The following is a 13,806-nucleotide window of genomic DNA, read 5'->3' on the forward strand; positions in this document are numbered from 1 at the left end:
GTGCAACACGCAGGACTTTTCACAACTGCACTATTTTGATTCCTTAAATTGCTTGCGAGCAGCAGACACAAGTTGGCGAGAAAAAACAATTTCCGCCGAACACAGACCGAAAAGCCTTTACTGTAACTACAGCCGGCAAAGCTGATGACTTCTCAAAAGGGAAGATTAGGGTGAAGAATCGCTCCCTCTCTCTCTCCTTCTGGCTCCTCTCTGTTCTCTCTCCTGCCTTTCTTGCCGTGAACAGACACTTTGCTGTCTCAGCTGGACGAACTTTGATCAGCTGCCGGGGGCTGTCGGCCCTCGACCGGACCGGGTCGGGTGCATGAGGCGATGAGGTGCGTTCGGCAGAAGAGGGCGAGTCGCCATCTGTTAACGTCAGGAGGCTTCAAACTGAGTGGAGTTAATGCAGAAACAGACTTGTTCATCCAAGGGCCCATTTAAAGTGTCCCCAGGTGTCCTTGTGAAAGTTGGTGCATTAGACAATAAGCGACCTTGGGCTGCATGCTAATTCACAGAGGGCCGTGAATGATGGAGCTCCAAGAGGCCTTTTTGTGCTCCGATTGCAGGAATGAAACCAACAGGAAAGCTACTATGTTGTTTCTGCTCTTCGCTCCCCTCTAGGGTGGGATTTTGAAGGGCCTGATCAATTTCTAATCAGCAAAGACCCACAGCCTTTCTAGCGTAGTCACGGAGTGTCCCACAAATCTTCTATGTGGACGACTCACTGAGAGCAAAGGGTTTGGTGGGGTTAATTCTTCAGGTGTATTCTTCCTCCTGTGGGGTGACGATAGTGTCTGCAGTTAGCTAAATATAGACGCGTTCATGGAATCCTAAACTCCGCTGCTCTTCGGAATAAAAAACAGACCCCGTTTAGAGGCAGAGGTGGCCTTTTCATGTACGGAATGAAACCCCAAGAGGTCTCCCTGCTTTGTCAGTTGTGAAAAGCTGGGCTCTAAAAAAAAATCCCTGTTTCAGGGATTTTTTCCCCTGTGGAGTTTCATTCTGACGCAGGTTTCTAACTGCCTGTAAAGGTTCTATAGTACTGTAGGTCTAACAGGCTCGTTGTCAGATGTAGCCCCACAGCCCTGTCACACAGAGTCAAGGACAAACAATAGGTTCTGCTCCAAATGTGTTTATGTGAAATGATTTTAAACTAGCTGTAAACACAATTAAAAATGTAATTTAAAAATAGGTATTTTCTATTCATAAGCCTTTATTGTCTCCTCTACTGTTACTTAATATCCATATCATTTATATGCAGATGACACATGGATGTGTCTTCAGTTAAATGCTGGTGACGGAGACCTCAGTCAAGGTGACTTCTCCTGTGAGGACCCTCCAGATTTGAAGCAATCTGCCTGACGATCAGTAAGATGCTTTGAATTTGAATAGAATACATTTTGTCCTATTTTGTACAACACTTAACCCTCTCATGCATGAATTATGAGAACCTCTTTTTATTTCCCTTCAGGCTGCCCACTGTAGTGACCACTAGGCATGAAAGGGGCGTTAATGACATTTTCATAACAGTGGATTAGAATAATTGAGGTTAATTTATGATCTGAGTGATAAAGATATTACAGATTTTCATCTACAGTAAGAACACACCAACGTGACATAATGGAAAATGACAGGAACACTGTTTATTTAAAGTACTCAAAGTTCTGGCCATGTTCCATAAACCGTATGTGTCACAATCATTCTCGTATTTTATATTTGTCTTCTAGGTGGGTCATGAAGGATTGAACGTCATTAATAGTGAGTCAACACCTGAGCAGCCAGTTACACTATCAGAATCTTATAAACCAACCACCAGACTGACACAGCGACACAGTGGATGTACATATATCAATCTCCAGAAGACGCCACACGGATGGATTTAATGAAGGACAACCAGTTACAGAACACTGTGTTTTTGCAAGTTCCGTAGACAGCAGTGATGTATCCGAGCTGTGAGCTCTGCTTTTTCCCCACACCTTAAGGACTCCAGGTTCATTATGATGCTCTTTTTGTCCCCTGCGCGCAGAAAGTTTCCAGCCAACTGATTGCGACGGTGACGACATGCCTTTACCCAAGTGGAGGAAAATCCGGATTTCCGCTGTGCTGTTTTGCGTTATTACGTTCACAACCCTTCTCAGCTACACATGCTGGGACCCGTCGCTCTACTTCTTCAAGTACGTGCACTTCTTCAACAAGGGCCTGTGCGCCTGCCGACAGTGCGTGACCGAGCCGGACGACGACCCCTGGTTCACCGAGCGCTTCAATCACTCCATCCGCCCTCTGATGACCAGGGACAATAGTGTCCTCACTGATGAAACCTTTAAATGGTGGCAGGTAAGACTCAGAGTGTGTGCTTAAGGGGATTTGTGGTGTTATACCCACAAAGGATTGGGGCAAAAAACACACATTGTGCCTTTGAGAGTAGACGAGTTTCTAAGAAGACAGATCATGAATAGAGAGAAACCATCACAGGCTGCTACAACGCTCTGAAAAGGGATTGTTTCTCCCACATTTATTGTTTCCAATCCGAGGGATCTTCACTGGGATCAAGTTGTGAGGCCGACTCCCACGCACAATTTGTTCACATTTAACAAGTGAGATGGTGGATATGGAAATTCTTTGCACTCACCATCTCGCCCAAATCCAGAGATGAAGACCAATATTTTTTATAATGTACATTTATAGATTACATTTTATTACTTCTTCACTGCTGTTTGTTCCCATCCTGCAAATATTATTCAACTTTATCCTTATACAAGAATATGTATTAAAATGCTTTATTAGTACAAACAGAGTTGCTGGGGTGCACAGAGCTGCTTGGTAATAAACAACATGCACAGATTTAGCAAAATGTAGCATCATCCAATTATGAGAAATCAGTGGACACATGGAAGCATGATTAGTGCTATATTACATGCATTTGTGTAGTAGAACATTCAATTATTAGTATGCTTTAGAATCGATTCAGTATCTAAAAGAGGGCGCCTATGAGCCTGAGCTTCACTGGCCTTGTTTTGTCATTGTGGAGTTATTGAGTTATTGAGAATGTTTATTAGGAGGAACAGGAAGAAGCTAACAAAAGATTCACATGAGCTTAGTACAATTATGTTTGTGGAGCTGGAGCTAGAGTTTATGTGATTTCCCATGAAGTCAAAAATCAAGTCATCGAACAACAGCAGTCAAAAGGAAAAGTTGAAGCTTGTGGTTTTTGTCCAGTGACTGTCACTTTTAAATGACTGCTCAAAACTGAAACGCTCTTTATTACACTGATGAAACTCCATTTACCTCTAGAGCAGAAACCACAAACCCCCCCCAAAACATAAAAGGAATGGATAGGATGGCTATCTGAGTGTTTTATGGAGGATTCCTCGTTTAAATCAACTACATTGTAAATTAGATGTCATATCTGTAATAAACCCAATTATGTTTAAACGTTGTTCAAACCAATATACACTGTTCTTCCGGCACACTCCATTATTAGATTACATCCTTCGAAATTTATGTCACACAATTATCCTCTACCTTTGTCTCGTTTGCTGGAAGGCATCCAGTGCCTTACGTATTCCCACATTCACCTCACACCATGTCCAATTAGACACAAAAATAGAAAAATCACTGCAAGGTTGCCTCCTGTCACTGTTCATTCCAGGAAGTGCTTTTCACCAGGAGCTTGATGAGGCGAGTGTCAAATATCAACTGTAACTCGCCAGATGGTTTTGGCCCCGCGCTGCTCCGAGGCAAGGGCGCGACCTCCAGGTGTCAGCGCTTTCCATTTGAATTTCCATTAGAGCTCAAATGTCTCATTTTCAAAATTCAGAAGATTTAGTTAAAAGCTTATTAATTTTAATGAGACAAATGGTAGTTTTTAAAACTGCTTGTCAATAAAAAGTGATTTTAGGATATAAATATTTCTTATTTTTGAACATTTTGTGTTAAGCCTGTTTACATCTGCCGCGGCACAGTATGTACCACACATTTCTGCATTTATTTACTGTCTCTTCGAGTTCAAAGCCACCAGAAGAACACTGGGCCAAACGAGCCTCTGTAGACGGAGCTAAGCCGCCCCTGAGGTTATTTCAGAAATGCGCTCGGCGTCTCGAGCTCTGCTGCCCTTGTTCAATCACTTCTACTTAAAGTGGGCCCGGAGCTGCGGCTCTGTCTGAGACATGTCTGCTCCATCTCGCCAGGGTTTGCAGTCGGAGGGGCAGCCGGACAAGTTCAGCGAGGTGGTGGAGGAGCTTTTCCAAGTCATCCCTGATGAGGTGTTCTACATGGACGCCGGCCCCGGGCGCTGCAGGACCTGTGCAGTGGTGGGAAACTCTGGGAACCTGAAGGGGTCCCGCTACGGCAACGCCATTGACTCCTGCGACTTCATCATAAGGTCAGTTTGTGCTTCAGCCTTTAATCACAGTAACACACATCTGCGATGAGGTGGTCCAGGACCCACTTGACCACAGAATATGATTCCATCTGTTTCAGTATATTGTGATACTAAACTAGGCGATACATTGCAGTTTATTTGAAATCCAGTTTTAGGAAGCCTTTCATAGAAACAAACCGCTATAAGTCTGCATATATGCATGAGATCTGAGGTTTATTTGTGTCAGTCAGAGCTTTAAACACATCACAGTGGAAAGCACTGTCTGCCATAAAACCTCAATAAACAACTGACACAAACACACAGAGAGCTAAACATCAAGTGTGCTGAGGATATTGCATTGACTTGCTGATGCTATTAGAGAGGAGGCGACATGAAGTGATCATCTAGGGAAATAACCAAACTAAGACCGCATTCATCATAATATATGTTTACCATTGTCACAGTTTACAGTTCTTCTTCGAATCAACTGGTTAATTCAAGCAAAAGCTTGTGTTCTCCTTTCTGATTCGTCTGTCTACCACATTATTTTGTGCTGCATCCCAGCATGCAATCAGTGGACCGGTGCGGTCGGCTGATTTCCACACACCCTCATTCTGCTCTCTGTAAACACTGAGGCAAATTATCTTAACAAAGCAAAGGCGATTAAAACAAAAGACTCTGGGTAATCAGATGTTTACCCCGTTCCTCAGGGCGGCGGGAAACAAGATGAGGTTGTCCTTCTGTGATCTGTCACATCAGTTGAAGCACCACTAAGAAATATTGAATTGAACGCACAACAAGGATGCGTCCTCTGAATGGCTTAGCGAGCGCTGTGTGACACACACTGTTGGCTTTTGTGATAATTCAGCTAGTTTGGATGTTAAATGATAAATAAACAGTCTGTTACAAACCAGGCTGAGGCAAGTCACAGGTTTGAGGTTTAGCCAATTGTTGTTTAACATGCTGATCCGTAAATCGAGTTGACGACTGCGTGTGCAGAAACGTGCAGCGTGGTATTCCCAAGAAATAAAAATTCAATCTGTGCGTCTGCACACAAATGGCTGCTTTAAGCAGGAAGTGCAGTGACAGAAGTCATTATAGAATAAACACATTGCCAGCGTCAGCACAAACCAGTCATTATCATCCTCAGTGTTTCAAACCAGTGGCCCACCAGCTCTAGAATGATGGAGGAGCACGGTCCAGTCACTTTGAGCACAAGTCAGGACCTCTGTGCAATGCAATTCACTGAGATCCCCTAAAGCCTTCTTTATAGACTATTATGAATATTGAACAGCATCAGTTTGCTCAGCAGATTGCAGAGGTGAAATTGAAATTATAAAAAGGATCTTTGCAGCTGCTTGACAAAAGTGGCCAAAAGACACCGAACAAACAGTCAAATCAAATCATTAACAACCTAAAGGCAATTCATGCCAATACTATTCTCTCTAAGAACTAGTTATATTTCAAATGAATAGTGAATAAATGTAAGCCTGCAGCCTGAATCTGCTTCGTGAATTTAACACAATGATCAGGTTTCTCCACACACAGCTGAAGAACGTCAGAGCCGAGGCTGAGAGCTGACATTGAAGCTGAAGTGGTTCTGCCCGACTTTTATTTTAGTTAGAAAATAACAGCTGAGTTTAGTTAGAGTGATCCTGTACTAACCTCGCCATAAACAGCTACGCCTGTAGCCATGGCAACTGAGTTTTTACAGACAGGAATACCTTCAGCCCCAGACCCAGAGAACATTAACGCTGGGCGTGGGCCAACGCCGAGTTCAGTTTTAAAAACGTACCTCACACCGTTGAAATAACAGCTGTGACAAAATGTGACATTTCTGTTTTTAGGAGCTCCTTCTACATACTTAAGGTCCTGATTCAAATATATGAACTTTAATTATTCATGTCATATGAATGAAACTTTAAGTGGGAGAACGTCCTGAAACGAGTGAGAAGGAAGATGAAACCTCTGTAATATCCTGCACGCGCACTAATACGAAACCCATGCTGTGGGTAAATGAGGAACTGTTAATATTGATGGTCAGCAGAGGAACCAAAGCAATTCATGAGTGTCCAATAAGCCAAGAGCTAATTTCATGCAGACGTCTTGCGTGGCTCCTAATCTATCACAGTGTGTCTTTGTTAACCTGCTGTGGAACGTTACATAGCGCCACTTATCTACTCCGCCAGCCCCCTGCTGTGACAGAGGCATGGCGTTGTCTACCGATTCAATTATCAGATGACGGGGACGGCACCGAGGCGAGAATAATTACTCCTCTATTAGCGCAGTCGTTTCCAACAACAGTTTGATCCCCCTTATTCTAGCCGGGGCCTCACATTTGCCGTCCAGCTCGGTTGGAATCAGCGGTGCTGAGACAAAAGGTCACCTGAGCTACAGTACACTGGGAAACAAGCGCTGTAAGACGGAGGTGTGCAGGTTATATTTTACACTCATTGGCCGATGTAAAAGATGAGGCTCCTCCAAATCCAGACAAAGAAGGATTTATGTTGTAAAATTTCCCATCCCTTGAAGACGGAATAGTGAGTGTGACCAGCACTCTCAGGCCTCCCTCTGTCTGCTCCATGGGTGCACCAGCACACTTCATGTGAAATGAATTGGGCTGCCTCGGGTGTGTGATTGTCTCATCAGTCATATTTACTCTGCTGGATTGAGGATCAGTCAAGCTTACATTCTACATGATGATGTAAACCCCTTGCAAATAACTTCATTATAGATGGATCTTAAAGCCAGCCCGTGGAACGAACCTCTGCGGGCACAATCGCTTCATCGTTTGAGACCTGGAATCCCTGTTTGAAACCGGCTTTAACGTGGGGATTTCCAGCTTTAGCTGCCTTCGCAGTTTGCCTACCAACTAGTAATGTTAGTCCCTTTACAAGAGTCACGGAATGAAGTCTTTTCTGTGTGTGTGAGAGGGTTATTACTACTATGGTTTGGTCAGAGCAGAGCCCATAAACAACATCTGTCTAAGGTCAGATCAAGCGATAAACTATTTGTGTTTGTGTTGCTTTTTTTCATTTTTATCATTATTACAGCACACTGTAAGCAGCTCTCAAGGATCAATCATTACTTAAGTTTCCAATTAAGACTTAATCTTTATTTGTATCCAATTCACCCTACAATCAATCCTGTTTTCATGGCAGAAAGCACAATGGAGTTCAGGGCTTTGATTGCCTCTTTGGCTTCCCACACACCCATCCAATATCCATTTAGTGGCTTTAATTCAAAAACATTATGTCTCTTTTTCAAGCTGCAAGGAATAAAAGAATAATAAAATAGTGAACATTTCCTCCTGCTGAAATTAATGTGTGCTTTGATCATTTCAAAGCGTAAAAGCAGGCGAATATAGTGAAAGACGGGAGCGTTTAGCTACTTAAGGTGGGTTTATACCTGATGGAAGGAGGTAAAGGGAGTCAAGCGGGTAGTTTTATTTCTTACTTCAAAGTCTGACTTCGCTCCTCACACCTTAAATAGACAGAAGATATTACAATATTATCCCCATAGTCAGTGTGATGATATAAAGGTCTTCACTGTCTGTGATGCGTTCACAGTCATCCAGGGACTTTATTTTATTGTTGTGTTGTTTTCATTAGCTGGGTAAGAAAATAATGGAGGCCGTTAGCAACGTCGATCTAACACAAATCACCTATTTTTATGTGGTCAAAGAGCAGCACACAAATCAGTTTCTCTTCCAAGTGCAGATGCAAAAATAGGCTTCAGACAGGAAACATACAGTAGCAAAGTAAAGAGGCTGGATAAAAGGGCGGACGCCTACTACATTGGAGCCGAGCTTCTCGTATTTAAAACCTGTCTGTCCGAAGTCGGATCACAACTGGAACTGACACAAAGTGGCCTGTAAAAGTCCGTCTGTGTTAAATTCACAGCGCTTGAACAGGAGCTCCGTCCTGCCTGTCTGTCTTTCTCTTTCCACGCTCTCAGGCTTTTCAATCAAAATCCCAACACACGCGCACGCACATGCACACACACACACACACACACACACACACACACACACACACACACACACACACACACACACACACACACACACACACACACACACACACACACATTCATGTTCAGAAGAATCAAAGAAGCACAGCTCTCATAGAATAACTACAATACGTCAGCCATGCTTCAAAACTAAGTCCAGGACTGAAAACACAGATTTACAAGCCTCGCAGCTGTGTAGAGATACATCCTGTTTTACTATAAACAGTATTTGTGTGTTTAGTGTCTGCACACAGAGTCATTGTACTGTAAGGAAGCTCCCCCAGTTCTCCCAGTTAGCAGGTCGGCATCACTACCTGTGTAATTGTGCACTATTCCTCCCTCCCTCACGCTCCTGAGCCGACAAACGCCCCCCACCCCCACCCCCCTCCAGCCTGCGAGCATCTGTCTTCCTCCTTCCTTCCATTATTCGCATCGCTGTGGGCATCTTCCGCGCTGACGGCACCGGGGAACCCCTGCAGCCACGCTCTCACATCATGCCTCGCTCTGCCCCTGCACTGTTGGATGCGGTCCTGCCACCGTATAAGAGCCCTACTCATCGCTTAAAAATCAGTTTGACAATGTGTTTAATTGAGCATAGGCCTGAAGGCAGTGAAGGCCACTTGTTGTGAGCTATCTTCCTTAGCTTGCTCTTCACCGGATACCTCTTAGATCAAGAGCTGATTGTAACATGCTGCTTTTAACCCCCAAGGCTTCCAGTTATTGGACAATCCTTCCGTCTGTGCTGCACAGCGCACGGATGCTGGGATCTTATCAGTCTGCACGTAGAAAGCAGATGGATGGGATTCACCCGTAGCTCACAGGCAGGACTAACACAGACCACGACACAACTTTAATATTCACCCAGTTAATTACCAAGCCCTGAAGCTTTAAAACTGTGTCTTCAGCTCGTCTTGAGTGAAAAGCTGCACACGGCTCAGTTCTCAGCGCGACTGTGAGGCGGCTGTAACTGTAGGCGTTTTCTAAATCAGGGGTTTGGTGGTAAGAGCAGCGGAGAAATCAGACGGAACAGAAATAATGTGACCTTTACCGCGGTAGTCGGCCGTTGAGTCGCATGCTGCAGCTGACCTGGCTGTTCCTCGAAGCACAGGGAACACTTGGTTCTGTGGCTTTAGTGAATAATGATCATAATAATGATCATAAACACGCTGCTGGTTAATGTCAGAGAGCCTTGACATTAAAGGTGATACTAATCACCTTTTAAAGTCTTATTCTGTTTCTTTAAAGAGGAAGAACAAAGAGATCATTTTCACAAAACGGTCTTGATCATGTCTTCATGTCTGACTTTGGGTATTAGTGATGTAGCTCTCAGTCATTAGCCAACACAGCCTGTTCCGACTGATCCGCAGCCTGATAGTCAGACTGCAATTAACTAAGCTTATTAAGATGTTATGAAATGCGCGCTTCAGTGTGAGAGATACGTACGACCTGCCACTTAATATAAAAATATTACACAAGAACCGATCTTCGGAAAATGTGGCTTTGCAGCTGATGCGATGATGAGGTCTTTCCGATTCTTTGTTCCATGCGGGTGCAGTGGGGGCGAGGCGGCAGACGTTGCTCGCTCTAGAGGAGGCAATAAGAATGAGACGTCTGTTCACTGGTAACATGTTTACAGACCAATAACCAGAACTAGTTGGCAGCAAAACTGGACTGATACCAAATTGAGCTGAACACACCAGTGTTGTTAATGTGGTTTACTGTATAAACTGCAGTGTTCATACATCACTGTCCTATAACCTGACTGTTACACAGATTATTTTTTTTAAGTTCAGCGTTTTTCCATCTATTGTCTTCTGCCAGTGAGGAAATGGATGAACGCCAGGCGGCCTAATGTCTGCTCCCCCTCCATCCTCTTTCCACCCCCACTAGCAGTTAGTTATACGTTAGTATTCAGGGCTCGTGCTCGTCTTTGCGAGGCAGACTTTTATTTTACCATTCCTCAAACACGCGCTGAGGCCTGATTTCACTCCAGGAGATCAAGCCTTTGCATAAACAGCAGCTCACGATCCGCGCGCCGCCAGGTGAGCTGCAATATTACGCCTGTTACGCAGAACGGTGCTAAACTGAGCAATAATGAACCAATGAAGCATAATAAGCATTGAAACGCCTGCATGAGCAAGTTTTCATTAATGGCTGTTTCTTTTTTACTGGCGTTTTCAGTGCTGTGGCTCGATATTATTCACCCTCTAATGTCCAAGGTGAATCTGTAGTCAAGCTGTGTCCGGAAAAGCTGCTGAAATGTCTTCATGTGAGTCATTGCTGTGTACATTTTCATATTTTAGCTTGACTTGTGAATTAAAGAAGTGAATGGATGCAGCGCTTTACATTTGTAGCCCCGGTTCAACACTTCTCAAGAAATTGCCTATCAGTAAAATGGCCCCTCATCTTCATGAATTTCCCTGTTGTAGCTCTGTGCTTTGGATGTTAGTCTGAGTCTCAGCTGTGAGTATTTGTTTCTTATGACACGATACAGAGAGCTGGTGTTTGATGAGCAAAAGCTTTGTGTGTTCAGGATAAAGAATTCCCACTTTCCACTGAATGACCAAACGGCTTAGTTTGTGAGATGAGATTTCAAAACATCTCCAGTTTTCTTCTAGTTCGTCTGGTAAACATTTCCTGGGTGGTGTTAAAGCAAAGGCTGAATCTTGATTAAACCAATCTGAAATATTTGCCTCCTTAGAGCGGTTGACACCACACACCCCCGCGTGATTAAGCGAACAAGCTGCCCACAGAATCCATTTAACGGCTCAAGTGAACTTCTCGGGTGCCCTTGCAGACTCATATTATCATAGCATTGACCCCTGCAGTGAATAATAGCAAGAACCGTACAGTCTATTACAAATCTCAAGAGGAGCCTTAGAGTAACACAAGAAGTGGTTAAATAAAATTCAAGCTGCGTCTGAAAATGTGTTTTTCTCTTCTGACATAGGAATACAGCTTGGTAAAGGAAGTACTGTAGTTTCAGTATTTAGAGGTAGAGTATATAGGAAATAAAGTCACAATTTGTTATTGTGCTTTGTGTTTGTGGTGGGAAGATCAAAGTCCAGTATTTATTTCCATTGTGTTCAGGAAGCTTGAATAATTGATTTAATTTGGAGTGTATCAAACAATAGTGCTGCATGAATCGATATATGAAAACTGCCGGTGGAGAGGATTTCCCTCTAATCGCTGGATTCGTTTGGTCTCTTGATCGTTCTGCTGACTGAATTCAACCTCATCTCACAGCCTTTATTACTATATCATAGCAATTATGTCATGTACTGTAACAGCGGAAAGGGAAGTTAAGGTAAAAATGAAAAACATTGTTACTTAACAGTTGTATATTAGCGCAATGTTGTTTTCTAGTCTTCCAAAACCAACGAGAGAGCAACATACAGTATACACGTTGCACAAGAATATTATTAGAACATGCTGCTGTTAGGGTTAAAAAGGAGCTTTGTGGTAGAATAGAGCGGGTCCCGAATTCACTCGGTTGACTTTAAGGTCTAAACATTTCAGATCCTGTAGTTCTGACGCATGCTTTAAAGTCAGACTGAGTTTGAAAACCAGTGCAAACCTAACATATATTTTTATATCTTACACAGATAAAAGAATACTTGAAATATTAAAATACATTTAAAATATATTAAGAAAATATAGAGGCAAACCTGGCTATGTGTGACTTTATCTGACATACAGGAACAAAACCAACCTATGGACTTTCCAGTTGTAATATACAGCATTTTGCCCCATTGGGGATCATATTGTGCCACTTGATTAATGTCCCTCTTATTCAGGTACAGCAGCGACGTCATTACTGTAATTAAGCAAGGCGTTTGCACAGGGAGGAGCGTGGCTGCACGTCGCCAGGCTCCCAGGCTTTCCCACAAGAGGCAGGCATTGTGTGTCACAAAAAAAGAATCCTCCAAGCCCTATTTATTTTGGCTCCTCGCTCAACTTGATCCTGATTATTTTGTGCCCGGCCTCACCGAGGTGTCTTTGTTCCTAAGCTCAAAGTCCGGTGGAGTCATCGCTTGACCAGGATGCTTCCACGGCTGTGGGCAAGCTTCTGGACGTGTTGAGCCGAGCAGCCCTGCCGGGGCATCGCCGGCGCCTTAGGCGTGAGAACGGGAAGGCAAAGTTCACAGAGAGAAGCTTTTGACATTCGACATCGTGGGAAGTGATGTGAGCGTGTTGTTCTGAAAGGAACTGACTGAGCATTTAAGCTTAGTGAACCAGAGAAATAATATATATATATATATATATATATATATACACACAACATTTCATCTTCTCTCCCTCCTAGTTTTATATTTACTATGAATAATAACATTTTATTTGCGAAGCAATTTTAATTCCCAGAAGCTGTAGTTACCAGTTCAGCAGTTACAAGAACCCAACATTCAAAAATGCACCATGCACCTAAATCATTTTTGCACATTGCATATTTATCTCAGAGGCACAAGCCCGGATTGTTGAGGTGAGCCTGCTGAAAATAAACAGGCCACATGCAGCAGGAACCAAAGCAAAGAAACTCAGTGTTTCTCCTCCCTCCCTCCATTCATGATGGAAAACGGAGGGAACAGGCTGCGCTGGGGGTTTTCACGTTAAATGACACATCAGTAAAATACTAAACGCAGCCACCGATGAGGCGGCATCAGAACAATTAGCCCGGCGTCAGTAGCATCTTCATTATTGCTGACACCGCTTCTCTCTTCTGGGAGGAAGCAGCTTTTTTATTATTTCACAGATGCGGCGGTTGCTCCGGTAAACGGTCTGTGCAGCAAGTCTCCACTTCCCTCTTGTTTTCAGTTTTCGGGCTAATGTTTTAGTTTTTAATAGGTGGTGTTTCCTTTTAACCTGACAACCCACTGATGTCTCTGTGCTAATTGGGTTTCAGGACTCACTCGTTTTCACTGGAGGACAAACAGTAAAGGTGATGTTTGGTGTGAAAGGACGATTTAACAACAACAATTCTAAGTATGGATAGAATCTGAGCCGTGTGTTTTCTTCTCCAGTTCAACATTGCACTCAGTGATGCAGCCAAGACAACATAAATTATTTTACGTGTCTGCAGCATTTTTTTGCGTTAGCAAAGACACAAATGGCAAACCACCATGTGAAAGAAATCGGGGTATGGATTAATGAACCATTTGCCAGTAATTGTCTAATTATTTTTCATCTAACTTTGTTATATGTGTGCTCTGTTTGCCCAAGGCTGCCTTATAGATTCAGATGTACGAGGGTGTCGTCTCTCAGTTTTTCTACCTGGCTGCATCTTATTTCTAAAGTTGCATGAAACACGAAATAGGAGAAAAAAAAATCTCATCACTTTGAGACACAAAGTGCTTCTTGCAGGAGGTCATCGCCAGCCTTGACAGGCTCAGGCTGAAAATGTCAAGATGCTTTATAGCTGTCATCTCAGAGTCGGTAAT

At 43.4% G+C, this 13,806-nt stretch overlaps 1 protein-coding gene across 10 annotated transcripts in view; it reads left to right on the forward strand.

Moving 5' to 3' along the window:
• The window catches only part of LOC114865468 (CMP-N-acetylneuraminate-beta-galactosamide-alpha-2,3-sialyltransferase 1-like), a 43,315-nt gene that overhangs the window by 23,328 nt on the left and 6,181 nt on the right, over positions 1-13,806 (forward strand). For 5 of the 10 annotated variants that reach the window (XM_029166617.3, XM_029166610.3, XM_041072811.2 and 2 more), the window contains 3 exons: positions 1,262-1,368; positions 1,728-2,334; positions 4,188-4,381. In XM_029166617.3, coding sequence (XP_029022450.1) covers positions 2,062-2,334; positions 4,188-4,381 — 467 coding nt within the window. In that variant the 5' untranslated portion in view covers positions 1,262-1,368; positions 1,728-2,061. The remainder of the gene's footprint in view (positions 1-1,261; positions 1,369-1,727; positions 2,335-4,187; positions 4,382-13,806) is intronic. The other 5 variants (XM_055512824.1, XM_055512828.1, XM_055512823.1 and 2 more) reach the window with 2 other exon arrangements.

Source organism: Betta splendens, chromosome 11, assembly GCF_900634795.4.
Source record: "Betta splendens chromosome 11, fBetSpl5.4, whole genome shotgun sequence".
Classification (NCBI taxonomy): domain Eukaryota; kingdom Metazoa; phylum Chordata; class Actinopteri; order Anabantiformes; family Osphronemidae; genus Betta; species Betta splendens.